Here is a 21,662-nt window from a genome sequence, read left to right on the forward strand (position 1 = left end):
GATACGGCGGAAAGGGAACGAAGAGAGACGATATAAGGAAGAGATAAGACGGCGACCTCAAAAACCGACAAAGGGCTCGGTGCTCTCCAATGGATTCGCACAGAGAAGCGACAAGAATCTCTTGGAAATGCGTCTCGAGAGATCTTTCTTCTAGTCGCGTCGTAATAATGGTAGAATTCTGGAAATGGAAGGTAGCCGTAAACGAGCGGCAATCTCTCAGTATTCGTCGGAAAATCGTATTTACAGTAGACCATCGTATATTTGGTGCAAAATAAATACAAGTATTATTTCGTCAATGAACTCTTTTTTAAACGATATTGTTTGAACGATATTGCGAAAACGATATTATGTAACGCAAAGCCGTGTAGAGAGGAGAAGAGGACTTAAAATAAATCGGAAAGTCAACGCGCTGTACATAAATAGCGGAAGAGATCAAATGACATTCTTTTGACAGCATTTCTGTCTACATAAACTTGTCTTCACAAAAAATAAAAATAAAATTTAAAAAAATAAAATACCTGCAAAATCAGCATTTAAAATTGAATAATAATTATAATAATTAAGTGACAAAGTAACCTCTAATTAAACTCTAATTATTTCTATTCTAATTATTTATAGAAGTTGAAAATCGAATAAGTTAGATTTTTTGTATTTGGAAAATCAATATAAAAATCTATATATTATTTTCCATAACACATTTTATCTTAATTGTATATGTATATCAAGTAACATTTACGTATCATCTGTATTAAAACAATACAATTATATTCATAAAAGATGAGATAAAAGAGCAAATTTATTTTATGTATCAAACATTGAAAAACTAATTATTTAATTTTAAATAAAGATAAAATAAAACAAAACGCATTTATTCTATTCACAATTGGAAAATTAATTATTTAATTATGAAAGATAAACATCGCATATTCCTTTCTTTATATATTTATATCTTCATATTAAAGTTTTAATTAATTATTAACTACGTGCATAAACAAAAATTAATCTTTGTTGATTTTAACGTTAATATCAAGATCAAGAATTACTTCAATTTTAAAAATCTTCAATTTGTTTAATAAATAATCAATTTGTTTTCTTTGTTTTTCTCGGGACTTAAATAGCATTTTTTTTTAAGTTTTTAGATTCTCAAAATTGTGAATATTTAGATGTTGAACGTTTTCATTCTGTCGCATTTTTTTAATTCCATTGAAACGATAACGCTGTTAATGTTCGAATTGATCATCATACGCCCAACTGCAGCCTGCTAACTACGCAAATAAGCATCGCTTTTGGTAATCGGCAGCTACTGAATGCCGGGGAGATTGGAAAAAGCTGGCCAAAGTCTGCCATCGACAGGTGCTCGATCAGACTATCGCGCTATAGTTTTTCAATAAGAATGCCCGCTCTGGGCTGTAATACTCGCCCACACACGCAATGTTCTATCACTAGATAACTATACCTTAACCGTGCACAAACTTTTCTCTCTCAACAAATTTTACAGTTCAAAAATATTTTGCGCATAAATGATAAATGATATAATATATAATGGTAAATGATAAATCTGTTCAAATATATTTCTCTTATCCTATGTACGTCCCAAAAACTGAAACTCCATTAAAAAATTTCTCTAGCTATTAACGATAGTATACAAATATTTTTTAAGACTATCGTAAAAAATTACAGTAAAATATTTAGATTGGTTCTTCTTAAATTGCTTAAGATCCATAATTACTTTTCAACGGTAACAAGGTTCCCTTTACTGCAAGTTAACTAAATCAGAAACTTTCATCAAGAAGTTGCCTAACAATTATCATAATATAGCTGAAATGACCTCTCGAACTTTGCCATAATTGAGAAGGAAGAAGTTAAGAACGAATTATTAATTTCATCTCTATCATAATGTGATAAAATTGATATTCTTATAATTAAAGCTTCTCATTAATTTTCCGTGCTGATAATTCTACTTTCGATAATGTATCACATAATCATTAAAAGTTAAGAAGAAAAAATATCATATTCTTTATTCTGTATTGATTTATAAATTTTATTCTTTTGTCAATATATTTAGCTATTTCGCCAATTGCATTTTCTTCATAATTTAATTAAGTTTATTAAGTGTATTTGCATAGTAAAATTATATACTTTGGATCGTTAGTTATTTCATTATAAGACTAGAGAGAAAAGAATAGATAAAAAGCAAGATATAAAACAGCTTATGTCAGCAAAGTAAAAAGATATTAAATTTTTATATTTCAGTGTTTAATATTTTAAATCATAATTCTATTTCTTTTTATGGAAAGCGTACGATAATAGCGTTACATAAACTCAGTTAATTGTATAAAATTTTGCAATCAATAACTCGTATATTGCACGTATTATATACATTAAACGCATTTTGGCGTAACCAGTAAAAAAAGGCAATTATTATCTTGATTGCTTTCTTTGAAGCTTTTACGAGAACTTAACGCTAGCCCTAGATCTTCGAAGGATAATGCGTCGGCGACGGGTGCGATGGGAGACGGCGCCGAAAGAGGCGCGCGAGCGAGACAGTAGAAGCAGGCACCGAGCGCGGACTGTAGCCGCTAGTAGTCAGTCGGCGGTCGGAGTCCGCGCGCGACGGATCGCGAAGTGGTAGGCTTGTACTACTTGCTCGCTCGTTCAGCAGCGAGGTGCGACAATACAGTTGACTCCGCGCGAGAGAACACGTGCATATTTACGTGCATTTTTTTTCGTGTGCGACGATAAGTGGAAAAGTGCTTCGTGTTTCCGAGACGTACGTCGCGCGTGGACGCGGACTCGATAAACGGATATAATATATATATATATATGTGTGTGTATATATATATATATATATATAGACGAGAATTTTCGTCTCGTCCGAACCGGCTCTTTGTACGTATTTGCAAGATGCGCTTGTGATTGTAATTCCCGCACAAAATTTCGCGCACGAGTTACATTCGATAAGCCTTCGCTGGTACAGGCGGCGTGCGATTTGGACCGATGCATTTCGGTGGGCCGCGTGACAAAAATATCCGCGAAAAATGTCGGCAGCTCGCCAAGCGGCCTCGAGAGCAGCCGTCGCGTGTCTTTGAAACGGCTTTGATAAGATAATCCAGAAATAATGGTCGCATCGATGAGGGCGACGAAACAAGATATACATGATATTTATTGCGAACGAAAATCTTGCTCCGAAAAAAAATTGGCAAATTTTCTCGAAGCGATAGCTCGGTATACAGATTTCTCAAACACGTCGGATTTGAAAATACGTGCCAGGGTACGTAATAAACCCATTCTCGACGTTCTATTTGAGGAATCCCTATTGAGGTTCCTTTTTTACGAAGGAACGAATTTTCACGCGAGCGTGACGATATAAAAGCGTCTTCGCGGTTTCTGGCGTTCATGGAGCTCCGAGATCTCTCGGAAATTATGCCGCGCCCGAATGTGGACCGCGAGATACGAATGAGCGAGAGCACGAAGGCGCGTCTATTCTTGAGGAACGTTTGCAAAGGCTGCATACCGCGTTCTGTACAAAAAGAGTAACACGTCAACTACTGAAAAGGAATACGTGCGCGGAGAAAGGAAATGTCAAGTATTCCAGACACGCGTATGTGACAACGAAAACTCGTTCGCCCGATCATTTCTCTCTCGTCTTAAGAATTTCCCAATTGAGTAAGCCGTACGTTTCGTACGAACGTGACATAAGTCGAATCTTGGGAATCTCTTAAAATGATTATGTCATAATTCGATTAATTATCGCCACCTATTCCTTGGCGCAGAGCTAGCGCCGTGAAAGGAAACTTAAGGGTGCAAAGAAATATATGATATTCTACACACGTTTCTCTGTCGGTGACGCGTTACTATAAAAAAATTTACTTTCATTAGAAAGAGCAACGTGGCATGAATAGTCAATCGTCAATAATAGACGGAAATATAAACGTTGAAAATTTATCGTATTAATATTTAAATTTTAATTGCGTTAGTTTTTCGTTTTCATATTGCACGAGTAAAAATAAGAGTTCCAGCAACGTGAAAAACTCCAGCAATTATAAATTCTGCTGTGTGTATTCGCTCACTGGAAATCAGCAATCTTCATGAATAAATAAACCAGTGCGAGTTCGAAGAAAAAAATCGAAACAACTTGCGCATATCTGACACTGTTTTTCCCCCTAAATAACTTTTTTCACAAACTTTGTTTGAAACATTGATTATTTTTCTTTCGGCCGTGAATGGAACCAGAAAATATAACGACAAATACAAGAAAAAAAGAAAAAAAGTGGTGCAAATCAAAGTACAAAAGCTTTGAAAAAAAACAAGCTAGTTGTAGAAATACGGAATAAAATGCAAAATTTCTTTGAGAAAAAAACTTTTATATTTTTCATTAGTTTTTTGCGAATTCTGTAAAGCTCCTTTATTGTAGAGACAATTTTACGAACAATTGTAAAAAATATGTCATTTCCCCCATTATGTCACAGGTTAGATACAATTTAAAAATATATCACACCTAATGTGGCACAATTTAAAGTTATATGTAAAATGTAAGTAAAATTTTGAGAATAGAAAATTATTCCAATTATCGCGAGAGTCAACGAAATTGCGACCAAAGTCGAAAGAATGTAGACAGGATTTGCTTCTGCCAAGTAGCCTTTCGTCGTCATTCATGCATATTCAGCTAGGCATAGAGAAAAAAGAGTGACAACCCCAGTGGTGGCCGTGAATGCAAAATACTTTGCAACACAAAAATCTTTTAATGAAAAACTTATAAAGCGAAGGGTTGATGACTTGTATTATACTTTTCCCATAAATATGAAAATTTTTCATCTTTCATCTTTTTTCTATAATCAACTCCTGCTTAACAACCATTACGCAATATCTATTTTCTTTGTTGAAGTTAACTTTAATACATATATAAAAATTTATGAAAGAACCGATTCACTCTTTATTCTTTCGTTATCAGACAATTTCACGTAAAAATTATAGATTGCAGAAAATAACGATTATTTCTCCTAAAATTTTGTATTTAATATAATATTTTTTTAGTAGTTTAGTGATCTTTCTAAAAAAAATACTCAAACAATTGATTTAACAAGTGTGGATGAAGATTCTTAGCGAAAAGTTTATATTCCTGATATTGCAGCATGAAAAGACGTCATCGTTCGTCGTTGAGTATCACGCGATTTTTACCTCCGCTCTGTTGACGTTGTGGCGCGAGCTAAACGATCGTTTTTATTCCCCATAGAGAAGAAGTGGATCCGCGTCGGGGGAGAAAATGAACGGCGCTGAATAGAAACGGCGCGAGAATGTAGGAGACCCTAAGGAATAGAGAGAACGTCGTTCGCGCAAAACGCACATTCGCACATTTTAATACGATAAAATTACGCCGGTGTCTCGTCACGATTTGTTGACGCGAATGGAAAAATAAAATGGATTCGTTCAAATCTATCAAATCTGCGACTCCGGCTCAAAATTGAATCGGCTTTCCGCTCGATCGTCGCCTTTTTAGCTGTGCTCTGTGACACTGCAGTAATTCAATTATTTCGCGCATCGTGTATTAATATATATATATATATATATATATATATTGTATGTATGTATGTGTGTATATGAATTTTCACTTGCGAATATAACGCGCGTATTATTCGTAGCAGAGTAAAGCCCTTGCATAAGCGCGCGAATCGACGCTTCGCGATTGTATCATTTGCTCGTAGAATACAGGATACAGGATATTATGAACAGCTTTATCCCGTCGCTCGTTGCTTGACATAACGTATCTCCGCTCTTATAGTATATTATCCAATATATCACGTCGAGCGTTTCTGACAGATTATATCTGACTTTGCTTGTTTTAGATTAAAATCAATGAATATACTGTTGATAAAAAATTATAAAATACTTTGCATATCGATCTTTTATAAATTTGTATAAATTTAAATAAAAGAAAAAATATTCAATAAATCTGTATGCATCTCCCCTCAGAATACTTTTCGAAAAATCGAATGTCGCTAATCGCTTTCGAGTGGGAAGACATCCCTCGTAGCAGAAAGACGACGGGGCAATCGGATAACTTGAGAAGAAAGAACTTATCGGTTTTCAATTTAACCACCGACGCTTCAGTTCTTTCGCGGTGCAATTGTCGCGAAAGTTCGGAACGATCGAACATTGGCACACACGCATACACGTGACAAGTATACGAAGACCTGCATATGATTATGCGCACACACACACACACACACACACTCGCACACAGATAATAGCGCGAAGCTCAACCCACCCGTTAACTCTACCGTCTCCTTTTCAACTTTTGTCATCGCAGACCGACTGTTTCCGCTGCATTCGCATCCCAACGCTGCCGATGCTATCTGGCAAGCGTCAACTTCAGTATTTCATTTGTAAATTATTTTTTCCCGCGAGTCTATCGCTCAGCACCCCGTCCGTTCGTCCGTCCATCCTATCTGCTATCCTGGCAAACGCGGCCCTAAAATATTTATGTGCGCAGATACCGGGTTTTCGAGCACGGTCCAATCGCAGCCGCCGTACAGCCGAGAATGCCGCGGGCCGGTTAATATAAAAGCTGATCAAATCGCGTTTCGAATTGAAAAAAAGGAGAAAAAAGAAGAGAGAACACAAAACAAAAATACCATTTCGACAACGTGTGCCGGGGGCGTTTCGCACGATCGCGTATCGTACCGAGTCGCCCTGAATTCCCACGAAATTTCGACGTGGGAGTCGTATGTCGCCGTGGGAAATTAATCGGGCGTGGGTGTGTGCAGCGACAAAAGTGGTTGTTTTCCGAACGCCGAAACTTCTCTCCTGGATTCGGTGAGCGTGAAACGGAGAAGGAGCGCAGGAAAAGTGAACTCGAAGGAGATGCGAAGTGGAAAAGATCCGCGCTTGGTCGGACGAACCGGATAAGCAGCCGCATATATACGCACACGTGGAGGGACAGACTGACAGAATCGTTAAATGAATGTTGTTGCGGCGGACGCTGGCGATCGCGACGGGAAAATCGAGGGGGCACGGCAGGATCGCTCGATTTAAATTCATAGATGTGCGAGCGGACGGGCCCACAATGGTGGCTCGGTTCCCGCAACAAGTTCTGCTGTTACTCGTACTCGGTGAGTAAGAAACACCCGCGGGTATTCGAATGAATATGTCGCGGGATAATTACACTTTCCTTCGACGATAATGAATTCGTGATGAGAAAATGAGAAAAGTTAATGATGTTTGGAATTTTTAAATAAATGAAATTTTTTTAGAGAGAGCTTTGTTAAAGTATGTAAAAAATGAGGTAAAAAAATCCCGTATTTCTAAATTATTTCTCTCGCATTAATACGATTGCAGAATCTTTCAGAATTTATCAAATATTCTATAGTAGTGAAAAAAATATAATAATTATAGAGAATATTTGAATATACCTACATATTTCAAGTTTGTGTATAATTTAAAATCCTTAAGAACTTGAATAACCTATTATCAAAGTAAGTAGGTTGGTTACAAGACAGAGAGAATTTTCTCTTAAAATTTACCCTGAAAATCATGGTAATCGTGGGACAATATGGCATTGGAAGAATTTTATAAGAGATTTTCTGATTAATATTTACCACAATAAAAATATGAATATCTATCATAATAAGATATAAAATACACTTGATTAATTTTACCATGTACATAGTAAAATTTACTATGTACATATTAATATTTTTTATCATAGTAAATATTAATCAGATAAACTCTTATAAAATTCTTCCAATACCATATTATCCCGATTACCATGATTTTCAAGTTAAATTCTAAGAGAAAATTCTCTCCGTGCAGTGAGAATTAAAATCAAGGTTGATATTCTTTAAACGTCTTTATGTTGAACTCTTTCTTAGTGCACACTGTAAAATGATAACTAAATTTTAATTTAAGCATGATCATTCACGAGTGGTCACGATTAATTTACAAATATTAATATTCACTAATACCATCACGTGTAATATGTAACCTAGTTTGACATCAAATATCAGGCTGAAGAGAACCCAATTCAGAGTCGAAACTTAGCTGAAGAAATAAAATATTTTTACCATCATTAGCCAATTGGTCGTTTAAAGAATATCAACCTTGACTATTATTTTATATCTTGCAAAAGAAAAAATGCTAATATCTCTTCTCTTCTTCTCGCCCAAGTCAATAGTTTTAATTTTCAAATATCGATATGAGGCACGCTTATTTTAAAAATATAGCGTAATGTAATTTTTAAACAATATATTAATATATAGATTTGATATCTGTAGATATATATATCTTATTAAAAAAATAATTGCTCGAAACTTCATTTATACTACTACCTTCAAAAATAAGTAGGTCAAATATCCTCTATATTTAGGCACCAGCCAAGTTAACCCGCCATATGTGCACGCGCGTGTAGTATAAACGCATATACTTAAAGCGCCTGCTGATTTAGCTCTTTTTCACCGTGTTCTTTTTTCTTGGCGACACGCACTGACTCGCGTCGTATCGAGTTTCGACATTCAGAGAAGGTTTGTCTAATTAAAGTTGTAGAGACAACACAAGAAATCAGAATGACTTGCAGATTTTATTTAGATTATTCGTAAAGCTCTTTATATAAAAAAATATCGTCCATCTCTTACGACTTACGACTCGAAAACTTTATTCCTTAACTTGATTATATTATCATTATTTCCTGTTTTGCTTTAAGACAAACTCTAAAAGAGACATTTTATGTGCAAGATTAATTTCCACGCAATCTAGTTTTTGCAAAAGATTGTGCTTGTTTTATATAAAAGAGAGAGAGAGAGTTTTATGAAACATTCTTCAAGAATGTTTACGAATGATATCCAGATAGTCGAGATGGTAAAAGGGAAGATATATGTATACATATGTAATTATTAAGATGAAATTACGACCAAGATGATAAAAGGCGGAAATACTTCTACGTGATACGTCATTTAGACGCAGTAACTTTTTATATGTGCTTTCATAAAACGAGAGCAAATGGAATTTAAATGTGCGTAAAACGTGAACACATTCTCGAGACACCTTATCCTGTTTCTTTTTATTACATTCTATCTGTTCTCAACTTGCAGCGCGATAGAGAATGCAGTACTGAAACGGTCTCATTGCGCGATGCAATGCATCTACTGGACGTTAAGTTTTTGTTCGTCTTAGGGTTAGATCCGATATGAACTTAAGGTGGTACGTTCGGCTAATCCCGTCTTGAAGAAGAGTTAGCGGGGCGAGAGAAGCAGAAGTTTAATTAAGCCAGATTACAGAAACCGAAATGAATAAAGTTTCATCAAAGAGGATCACGAAAGATCTCGTTTCGCGAAAGATTCGGCTAAAATAAGATCAAATGTCTCGACGACAATAAATAAATAAAACATTAGCTCTTATATACATAAATGCACGCATGCGCGCGAGTATGTGTGTCACCACGTGTTTTCGAATCTAAAATCTCAAACAATAATACCCTTTAAGATCAAATTAAGCTTATTGATGTTGTGCAAATATAATAAAATAAATGGAAAAACATTTTGTACATATAAATATTCGGCGAAAAAATAAATAAAATATTTTCCCCTTTTTCCAATTACATATAACATTTGTTTAAAACCGTTTTCATTACGTGGTGCGAGTATCGATGATCTTCTTTTTTATTTTTGCATGCAATTTGGTAAATACATTTAATTTTCAAATGTGAAATACAAAATTTACATGTAATATCGATGAATGCGAGCGTACGTTTTGGTCCGTATGTTAAAAAACATCGTCCAATTTTTTGAATCGGCTCACATAGTCGCGCACGCACGAACAGCATTTTTTTCGCGTTAAATCGATAACACACGGGACAAACGCCGAGAGAGAGCCCTTGGTTGATCACGTAGCGTGTCAGATACTACCAATTGCATCGTTAATTCACAGATATACGCTCGGCGAATACGTGCCGCAATTTCCTGAGCGCGCGGCTGCAGGCAACGACTTTGTTCAATTTGCAGATTTTCTTATCAGTTAGCAAAAGCCTCCTGATCGAATGCCAGACAGTATCATCCGGTATTATCGGCCTAATTCATCTTCAAAGCAATCGAACACTGCGTGATGTTGATCGAAAATTGTCATTATGACCATTAATTGAGTCCAGATAGGAGCATGCATCGAAATTGGAACACGGAAACTGCACGTATTACTCGCGAACATGAGCGATATTCGCTGATGATAGGAACTGCAAATACAATCATCCGAAATTAAAGGCACAAAATTTACCAGATTTGTTTCATTGTTCGACATCGATGATTTTTTTCATACTAATCATTTCGAAAATTATCGCAATATTAAAAATCGCAAAAAAGATTAATCAAATTTCTGACATTTTATTATTTTTCCATTAAATATATAAATTTTTTTTCTAAAAAAGATCAAATTTATTAAGAAATAATGAAAATCGTAGAGTAAGATCTTCAAAATTAACGATAAACAACAGTGACATATATTTTCAATGCGAACTATTATATTGTTTCCGGTATGCGGAAGCATAGCGGAAACATTGATGAGCACTTTGTTGATCATGGTTATATCGTTGCCACGCGATACAAGCTGCATCGCTGATTCGCGGCTAACATTCAGTCAATTGCGGCTTACTACGCCACTTCTGCAATTTCATTGACGGTTAAACATTGCGCGCGCCAATCTGCTGCGACAATTAATCGATTTAATATACGTTAACACGTAATTTAATATTGCGTAAGTAATAAGTGTCGCGTTGAAAAAATTATCGATATTCTCGTTAGAGTGACTTTTGGCAGGCATAAAAACATAAATCAGCAAACGATGTGCTACATTCGATTGTCCATTAACGAGATTGGCGTTCGTTGCTGTATCGCATCGCCGATTGCACTTTACTCCGCTGTATTGCATCCAATGGTAATGTTACAACGAGATCCTCGTCAAACCATATAACGTTTGTCGATCACAATTTCGAGAAGTTTTAGATTAATATTACAGCCTTGCGCTGCTTCGAACCAAGACTAGTTATTGCTAATTAATTATATTGTACATGTATTGTCATTTGCTGCGACAATGACGTAACTCAAAAATTGTGATTTTTCAGAGGACACGATTTAATAATAGTACATGTAGTAACTTTTCTCCCTGTACTAATTACTCAATTTTTTTTATTTTTGAATTATGTCATTGTTGTAAAAAATGAGCGATATATGTATACGTATATTTTTAATCAGATAATTAATTTGTTTCCCCTATTTGTTAATTAATCCAGAAATATTGATTGTATTTATATAACGTAACTGTCAGATCGAGATGTTTAAGAAAAAATTAGTATTATAACAGAGAGAAATTAAAAAAAGTATCAAAATGCAATAAAAGCAGAAGAAGAAAGAAATATTATTGTAATCGTGTAGAATCCAAGAGAGATTCTATTTAAAGAATACAATCACATACATTTACAAAGGCCAGAGTTTCTGAATTCGTGTCCGCTGTAGATTTGCAATTCTTTCTCTAGCACATAAACAAGGTTTTGTTTCAGTCTACTATTTCCGTTTTAAAAAAATATATGAGAGATGAAGTCTCACAGGTACAAAATGTAATACTACTATGTTCTTGCTCCGTAGAGAGAAAGTTCAATTTACATTTGTTTACAACAACGAATGATTGATACATCTCATCACATATCATGGTATTCAAATTTTTCTTTCCTCTCTCGTGTCGCCTCTCTTGTAAACAAGTGTAACTTCACAAACTTTATTCTGTGGATGTATCTTGTTTATCTAGCAAATAACCAGAATACTTTTTTTCCTGTCTTTTAATTAATGAAAAATCCTCGATTGAGAGTTTCAATGTAATATATTCTCGATAATTATTTCAAAATATTCAGCAATTGAATTTTCAATAGATTTGATGAAAGATATAAAATTTAATTAGTACAAAAATTACATATTTGATGATTTCAAATATGTAACAATATATAAATAATATATAACATGAATAATAATCACAATGCTTTATTTATAAAGATGTATGATATAGAATGAGAAATATATGAGAAAATAAATATATGACAAAAGATAAATGTTATTAAGAAAGAGATGGCAAGCTAATTAAAAGACAGAGTAGTAATTGCATTTCTCAATACCATAATAATCGGATTGCAAGAAATATAGATAAATTTAATAATTCTTTCATCAGAAACGAATGGACTTATGTAATATGAGAAAAATCGAACATTTTAATTAAATGTTTTGAATCGGAGCAAATTGAAATTTTCCACAGCAAAAACAATTTTTGCTTTAAATTCATTTGGTTATAAGAATGAAGTCTACATTTTTCGAGAATATTAGAATTATCGCACAATAAATCGTGATAATTTATTTTTAATTAATTTATTATTAATTTCATGTTCTCGTTCGTTAAAGTATTTAAACATAATTTTTCGGATTTTATTCTCGTAATATTATCAATGAGATATATGTCTCTGACTTTGACTTTGAGTACGAAGATATTACAATTAAAAGACAGATAATAAATAATCTATTGATAATTTTCCGATTATTTGTAGATTTTTTATTAAGTATTTGCACAATCTTGTTTGCATGATTTTTTATTAAGTTAATCAGCCAAGTAATATAATCGACAGTTATAGAGAGCAGTTCTAAATCTATTTATTATACTATTCTTATTTTATTTTATTCTATTTACATAGAAATGCATCGCAATCAAAAGTAAAAAATATTAAAAAATCACAAAACAAAAATTTTTCTCGTAAAATACCTCTTATGTATCCGACGAATAAAAAATTATTGCATTTCTGTTTTGAAAGAAGACCATGATAATGGATATTGAAACCGTAGTAGAATTTTAACGAAGCTATCAAAAACGTTATTGTATTTTTAATATTCTGCAAAGCTCTTAGCATTGTTATATCTCAGTTATTACTCTTGAAATGACGTCGACAATGAAATTCAGGATTTCGATATTACGAAGAATGAGTCTCCGTGCATGAAGTTGCTTGGCGTGTATGTACTTTATGTACTTTAGTTTGTCCGTTATGATGATAACGCAGTTATGACAAACAAGAATCATAAACATATATACATATACGCGTTCCTATTGGAGAATAAACCGTGTCGCGGCGAGCAAAAGAGAAACTGTTATAAAACAATTTTCCTGCAAGTGATTAGTATCTAGATACAAAACTATTGTGTAACCGATTTAATGGAAAATGGTACAGTCTCATTTCTAGCATTATGTACTTTCTAATCAATAGCGCTACTTAGATAGAAGCTGTTATTTAATGATAGAAATTATTTATTGCACAATCAACTTATATTTTAACCAATTAATGTTATTATAACATAGTTATTATAAACTCATTCATGTATATTAATTTATCATGTATGTACATATTATACATAAAATGTGTAGATACAAATTTCTTGCTGTGCAGGAAAATGATATTTTACTTGATTGAGCTTCCAAGAAATACCTAATTAACCGAGAAGCGCTGTCAATATTCGTCGATGAAACGATGTCTTGGCGACGTTATAGTAGATGACTAAAGTTTCTAGTGGATATCTCTAGGTTCACGTGACAAGAATTGAGTGCGAGCTACAGAATGGGTAATCCGATCGAACATCGACCGTGTTTGCATGATTGTAGATGCCACATAAATATATCCGTTCGATAAGCATCGCATTCAAATGCACCGCCGCACTCACAAGAGATTCTCAGCTACATGATCGGATCAATTTGTAAGTTTCGAAGGAACGTTTCGTGCTTTGCATTGCGGACCACAGATTTGTGGCAAAGTAGACGTGTAACTAATCGAGGTCAATTTTGAGAAGAGTAGAGTGAACTGAAGTACATTATTAAAATATCTCAAGTGTAAATTAAAACTTTGAGAAACTTTGGAAATGCTACTAAATTCAATTAATCGAATTTTGAAAAGCGTCAAATGTATGCGTGCTTTTAAAATCTAAAATTGAAATTTTAGATTTTAATAATCTATATTTTTCATTGAGAGAGAGAGAGAGAGAGAGAGAGAGAGACCTGCTATATTTTAAAATTATTGTAAAATTCGGAAATTCTCGTACAGTAATTTATCATTGAAGGGCTACTCGGGGATGTATACAAAGATATTTCAGGACACGTGGTCCAATAATTTCTATCTTCTGAATATATCCTCATTCCCTCCAAAGGAACCCGGCCCTTTCTGCAACGTCGGCGGCAGATAAAATCCGTACGATTAATAGGTGTCCACCGTCTTTTTGCTCCGCGTACGGGTTATCATTCCTGCGAATTGTTCTGCCCGGGCTCGATGGTTCAAATTCTGGCACGCCAACAGATCCTCGGTGATATATAAGTTATTCGTGATCGTTCGTGGCTCGGAATGCTCCACGATGGCGCCCCCGTTTTCGACTCTGCGCGAATAGCGGGAATATAATAACCGACAATGACCGTACCGAAGAAAGCCGGTTGGGTTTCGCGCGAGAAAAAAAAGAGGCAGAGAGGGAGGATTTTTATATTTCAAGATAGAATAAAAGAGTAGTTCTCTTGGAGATTTTACGACTGCGTCGATGTATTCGCCGGTGTGAATATAAATTGGAGTAATTGAGGCGTGAATGTAGAGTATGACGAAGCACTACCGACATTCGCTCCGCACGTTTGTCGGTGAAATTGTGGATGCTCTATTTGCAAAGTAAAGCAACTCAAGCGCTGCGACATAACTTTAAAGTAAAATGAGACGCAAATGCGTTACGACGTGATAGAAAGTACTTGTATTTAAAAAATTACTTATTCATAATGTTTAAATATCGCGAACGCGATAACATGCAAAATCAAGAGCTTTTGTAAAAAAAAGCAAAAATATTATGAAAAAGAGAAAACTCTATGAAAAAATAACTAAAATTATAATTTAAAACAATATACATTATTATAAATAATATAGTTAATTGGCAAACAAAACATATGCAAACTAATATGTTTGTCTCATGTAATTCTTTGTATTATAAATAATAAATTGTTATAAATTGCTATATGAACAAAACATTGCATTTTATCTGTAAATTTCATAGAACCTCTGTAAATTTCATGTAAATTTAATATTTTATTTTGCAAATATATAGTGCAATGCGCATACGGAGCAAACACGGCAATTTAACACATATTATTCATAAAAACGAAGAGTAATAATATTTCATGTTGTAATAAAATGTTCTACTTCTCCCATTCGTTTTTGTGATTAATTGCTTTTATTAATGCAAGAGAGAATTTGGAGTCATTCCACTGAGAATTAATATATAACGTTAAATTTTCTTAAGCTATGCTTTAAAGTGTGTTTAATTAAAAAAAAGAATAATAATAAAAATCACAAAAATATCCAAAAATATGATAAGCTAATAAAAATATGGACAAATTAACAGCTGTTGTTAAAACAAACAAAATAAAATTTTATCGTAATTAATGATATAGCTTCAAGTTTATTATTGGGAGCAATTTAACAGCTTAATGTGCTACCATTGTGTTTTTTATAATAGTTATTTTTAAAAAATGTCAATTAGTTGCTTGTTCAATTATTTCGATTTTGTACTGAGGTAATATATTTTATTATAAGAAAAATAAGAAACACACCACAAACAATAGTGCGTATGCAAAATCCATAAACACACACACACATATATATATATATATATATATATATATATATATGTATTGTTCAAATAAATTTATGTGGCAGGTGCACAACTCTTAAAGCCACACGAAGAAACAAAAGAACGTTAAAGAAAAGGGTGACGAAAGAGAAGAAAAGCCTTATAAAATACCCAAATGAGGATCAGCATTAAAAGAGAAAAAGCGCTTTCACTGCATAAAATGTGGCTCCAGCAAAATTTAAGCAAACGCCAACGGCGAAAAGTAATATCAAGAAAATATGGAAACCTCGTTATGTGAATGTTTCACGATGTCACAGGAATGATGGAATTTCTCAAATCTATTGCGCTATTTCATGACTTAAATGTAATTTAATTATCTGCGAAGAGGACAAAAAAAATTTGAAGTTGTATATATAAAAGATACAGAATAGGCGATTCTTTTTAAGAATAAACATACGAGTCAAAAAAACCGCTTAATCGTTAGAATTAAGTATTCATATTGAAGCATTCGTTGTGCTTTTCTTACACATACGCATTATGCTCGACGGCTTAGCGATGAAATATGGCATTTTTTCGTATTGAAAGGTTCGATCGATATGAACGGAAAAAAGCGCCAACCTATTCACGCAGACTGTGCATAAACCCGTACTTAAAATCTATAACTTATGTGCTCGTGCAACGAAATAAAAAAATATTTGTGCAAAAATGTAATACTTTATACGCCGCCCTTCTCATGACATTTTTCCTCTGCATTGCGCGAATTGTTGTCAACGAGTGTCTGCTTTACATAACATTGTAAATTATCATATTTTTTACACATTAAATATAAATTAAATGAGTATGCGTAATAATTATGTAACATGAAATAAACGATATATTCATGGTAACATTCAATTACTCGACATACACATCACAAAAATAAAATTTAATTTTTAATTCAAATTAAATTTAATTTTAATTAGTGTTAAAAAATTAAATATTTATGAATATTATGTTTCCGATATAATATTATCAGTGACCAACACATTAATTAGCAATGCATATTTCATCTAATTGGTAATATATGAAAACAAAGATGTAATATCTATATGCGGCTAGAATTTCATATTTAATAATTTAAATTTTCAATATTGGCAATATGTTGCTTGTACTTGTTTATAGTAATAATAATCGTTTGTATGATCAAATTCATAAAAAAATATAGCATTAAAAAATAATTATTCAATTTTAAGCTAAAAAAATCGCCGATATATGTATAATATTTTGATTAAAAATCGTTTATTATTGTCATAGTAATTTTCCTCTTGTAAATAAACTACCATATAAAAATTATGATATATTTGCAATTAATCCAAAAATATACAACTACAAAACAAAAAGAAAATTGTTACAAACAATTATAAATAATTTTCAAAAATTAAACTAACGAAATGTTAAGATGAATATAAACCTTCATGCACTTGATGCACTTGTGCTATAAGGTACTTATGATAAACTTGATACATCTCTCGTTCTTTGTCAACTAGTTGGCTGTTTACTTTCAGCTAAAGAGGATCTGAGTAAAGGTCGAAACTATTACTTTACTTTGCGGATTGGCCTTCTGCGGAAAGCGAGAGATATATTAGGAGAAGTATATTGTAAGTATTTTATAATACGTGCACAGCAAGCCTAGTACAGGCTTTTTAGCCAACGAGATAAACAAACTTTTCTTTATTTTAATTCCTTCTTTATTTTAAAAACCTTTGCATAAGTAAATTGAAAATATCTTGAAAATTGATAAAGTTGCATTTTTTATATCAATTGCATATAATTGCATTGTAATTTTTAAACGGTATAACTACATGAGAAAAAATGCTGCAAACAATTAAAAATAATTATAAATCAAGATATATCAGCAATTTTATTTTTACTTTAAAGTAACAGTTATTTTATTAAATTAATTGTATTTTTTTATAGTTTGACTGTAAATAAAATTATTGTTGTTACAAACAACTAACAATAAAATACTATAAATTTTTATATTGTTATTGAAAAATAAAATGTTAAGTATGCATAAATGATTAGTTTTAATCTGAAGTTTGACATTCTTACCATACTTAAATCTTATCTAGTCATATATTCAATATTACAATAATAGAAATGGATTAATAGCGATTCACTGGTTTTATGGAACAAAAGAAGATTATAATAAAATATGTGAAGTCATGCGAATATACTGATTACTAAATAAATCATTGAATTGACGTTTCCACACATATTTCATGTGACGCATTCTTTTCTGTGTTTGCATGTCAAGTTAAATTAATATCGGAATAGATCTATCACAATAGTAATTGAAATCTCAATGAATATGAATAAAATTCAGAATATTTATAATAATCAGTAATCTCTTTTCATACAAATTTTGGCAAATAAAATTGTTAATTTAAAGTTTAAATTAAAAGCTTCATTATACGTATATCAAAATTTGTTCTAAAAATATATTAATCATACTTCAACTTGTACTCGAAAAACTCCGTTAAAATGTAGGTAGGGCGTAAAAAATATCAATGCGTATAATAAAAAATTATCGCATTGTTCTGCAAAATGTCAATCGAAAAAGCGAATAACTTGTGCACTTCGAGCGATTGTGCTATAAAAAAATCGTCGAACACTTCAAATGATTACAATAGAAAGAGCATCGCGCGGTGCAGAGGGTGGAAAATGCAGGACAGCGGTGTCATTTCCGGCGGCACTGCAACTCGCTTTCCGCCGGAAACTTCCGGTCACAACACTGGATTCGAAAACGTTCTGCGGCAACTTCTGTTCTCGCTTTATTGTTATTACACACGAGTGCACTCCCAACGAGGCATGCTAGAGAAATCTAAGTGTATATGTGTACAATATATATATATATATATATATATATATATATATATATGTATTGTGCACATATATATTTGGCCACGAGAAAAGGCATAATTTCTCACTCCCTTAAGGAAAATACTTCGCATGAGAAGTCTCAAGCTTATTTCAGCATATAAGTTTGTATGATTCGTCGCATGGTTCGTTGCACGTGCAACATTTTGATATGTAGTTATACACATATGTACACATATCTATATATATAAAACACGCTTATAATTTATAATTCCTACGCTGTATAAATATTTACAAAAAACTAAAGTATAATCCGGAAACAACAACTTGCTGAATAAAAGCCAGCCGTTTTCTGCAAATTGACTATCCACTTTAAATGCATTGTATGCCATACAAAAACTCCATTTTATAAATATAAAACTTTATCTATTAATTTATTTTCTCTCTTGTTTTTTACCACAAATGCTTCTTTATAATATAATGGTTTAGACAAAGATCATCTTAAAAAAGACGCAATGAACTTTTATTGGTTGCAACTCTCAATTAGCACTTAAAGTTCAAGAGAAAACGCGCGATCACGTTTCCCTTCATTCTGTAACGAATTTTCGAGCGTAAAAGTGCAAATGAATGCTCTCGAAGTCCCTTGCTCGTAACAATACGCTGTAATTTCGGCATGTTTGTCGTATCGCTACTGGAAATTACTCGACCGCCTTTGTTGCGGTTCTCTTTGCGACTCAAGCTTTCTCCCCTGGAAATATCTCGCGCCAGAAAATGGAGAAAGTAAGAGATCAGAAAAGGAGATGAAGGAAACAACGGTCAATGCACTCGCTCGACATCGTAAAATGACTTTGCACTAATAATGAAGTTCTATCGCGGAACTGATAGTGCTCTTTGAAATATCGGATCTCGCTTACAAAACTATAGAATTTATGAATAAACGGCGCGAAGCAAAGACAATAGTATGACAAACTCGAACAACACGACACGAAACGAGATGCAAATGACAACTAAATACGATTATAGTTTATTTCAATCTATAAGACAAAATACGAATGACGTTTAAAGATAAGTAAAATGGGTGAGCCTTTGATTAAAATTTTCGTAATCAAATATATTAATTTTTTCTAGATAAAAACTGCATCTTGTAAATAATCTGACTACCGAAATTACCACGCTTTGTTTTCATTACGTCAAAATATATAAATTAAGAGAACAAGAAACATTGAATTTCATGAAATCCTCAATATTTTACATAAGAGGATTATAATAAATAATAATATAATTCATAAAATATATATATAATGTTCTGCTAATATCATAATTAAATCGAAAGCGCTTAATGTTCAAGACAACAAATTTGTAAGGACGGTTTATTGCGACGGTTTAACAATTACATGTTGCTATGTGCACAAGTAAGATTAATGTTAACAGTGTCCACGTTCACCAGAAACTGTCTCTGTATTGTTGCTTATACAGTGTTCGTTATCGACGGTACAGTAGTAGTTCTACGACCTGGCCGGTACGAAGAGACACGAGATATTAATATCTCTTACTTGACCCTCTCTTAATTCTATCCCTTTCCACATATAGCTCAGCGTTGTGTAATCGGTCCAATTAATTTCTATCTATTAGTAAAAAAAAAAAAAAAAAGAAAATAGTAGCAAAAGACGCGTTATAACAATTTCGACAAACGTTACTTTATCGGAGTAAAATTAATTAAAATTCATTCGAATTTTAAACCTCGCAAAATTAATTCATAATTACTTAACGAAGAAATATCTCTGTTCAGTTTCTACTTCCGTATCACACAACGATTTTCCCTTCATGGAGATTCATTTTATAGATACCTGTGCCTTATAATCCCTCATACAGAATTACGTTTAAAATAATATGAGCGAGCAAACATTGTCTCTCCCACTCGCGCGCGCACGTCGTGCCCGTATTTCGATCTTGGATAGCAAAGCCACGAAGGTTGGCGTATTCATTTTGTTAATAAACCGCGGTGCGCGTGTTCGCGCTCGGATATATATACGTACGGGATTGACCTAATTCTCATTAAATTCCTGGCAGTCGTCATGACGCCTGGTTGCTCACCCGTGCGCTCGTTGTACACACGCACACGCATTTTCATCGTTCGTGCTTGCTTCGATTAAGAGAAACATTGAGAGAGAGAGAGAGATGGAGGGAAAGAAAAAACCATCGGTTGAAGAGAGAGAAGGCTTCTTCGGGCAGAATATCCGCGATCGTTTGAGAGAGACAATACTTTGTCTCTGCTTTTATGAAACACCGAGGCATACATACGTCCCTTATGGCGAACGATTGACCCACATATTACAAAATCGTACGCTCGGACGTGAGTTTTGCCGCTTATACGAATGTCGACAACTTCATTGTTTTTGCCGCATACGGTCAGATGAAATAAAATTGAACGAGCAGATGAGAGAAATAATAGAAATCGATTCTCCACGTATAAATACACGCTTATGTAGCTTTTAGATTACAAAGAGAAATGTTTTTTTTTTTTTTATTCTATCTTCATTGTTTTTCACAATTGGCGAGTTGAATAAAATAACATGAGCTGTTAAAATAATGATAACCGATCGCGAGATAAATATTTGTCTATGTTTGTTTATGGATTATTTGTAGATTATAAAAATATCTGCTGCTGCCTTGTCGGAGATTTTTATACGAAAACAACAATGATTGTGCGCGCGTGTGTGCACACACATATAAACACGCCCGCGCATTCTAATTAATTTGAAAACCATAATTGACGCGAAATCAGCCCAGTCTATTGTATTTTTCATACATAAAGCGCTGGGAAATATTATAGTTAAAAGAAACTTCAACAAATAATTAATCATAATATTAATCCTAATTAATATATAATTGTTTTAAATGAGAATGATATAGCATTAATTTGCAATAAAGCAAATGCTACATTATTATTTAATAAATTATTGATATATATCTACAAAATTGTAAAATTTGTCAATTATAACAGATTTTCCATGATAGGGTGCTGTGGGATCCTGATACATAAATAATATTAATTAGAGAACCTGTACATATCCTTCTATTAGGATAATTTGATGCGATTATGCCATTTCTATCATAATAATATATCAATTTACGTTCAAAACAAAC

The 21,662-nt window shown here is 33.1% G+C and overlaps 1 protein-coding gene across 3 annotated transcripts in view; it reads left to right on the forward strand.

Moving 5' to 3' along the window:
* The first annotated feature begins 2,602 nt into the window (after positions 1-2,602).
* Neto (Neuropilin and tolloid-like) overlaps positions 2,603-21,662 on the forward strand; it is a 113,744-nt gene continuing 94,684 nt past the window's right edge. The window contains exons 1-2 of one of the 3 annotated variants that reach the window (XM_029319908.2): positions 2,603-2,889; positions 6,491-7,109. In XM_029319908.2, coding sequence (XP_029175741.2) covers positions 6,962-7,109 — 148 coding nt within the window. In that variant the 5' untranslated portion in view covers positions 2,603-2,889; positions 6,491-6,961. Of the gene's footprint in view, positions 2,890-5,580; positions 7,110-21,662 lie in introns of those variants that run through there. The other 2 variants (XM_029319909.2, XM_085482367.1) reach the window with 2 other exon arrangements.

This window comes from Nylanderia fulva, unplaced genomic scaffold (assembly GCF_048542155.1).
Source record: "Nylanderia fulva isolate GAGA-0341 unplaced genomic scaffold, ASM4854215v1 Scaffold20, whole genome shotgun sequence".
Taxonomy (NCBI): Eukaryota; Metazoa; Arthropoda; class Insecta; order Hymenoptera; family Formicidae; genus Nylanderia; species Nylanderia fulva.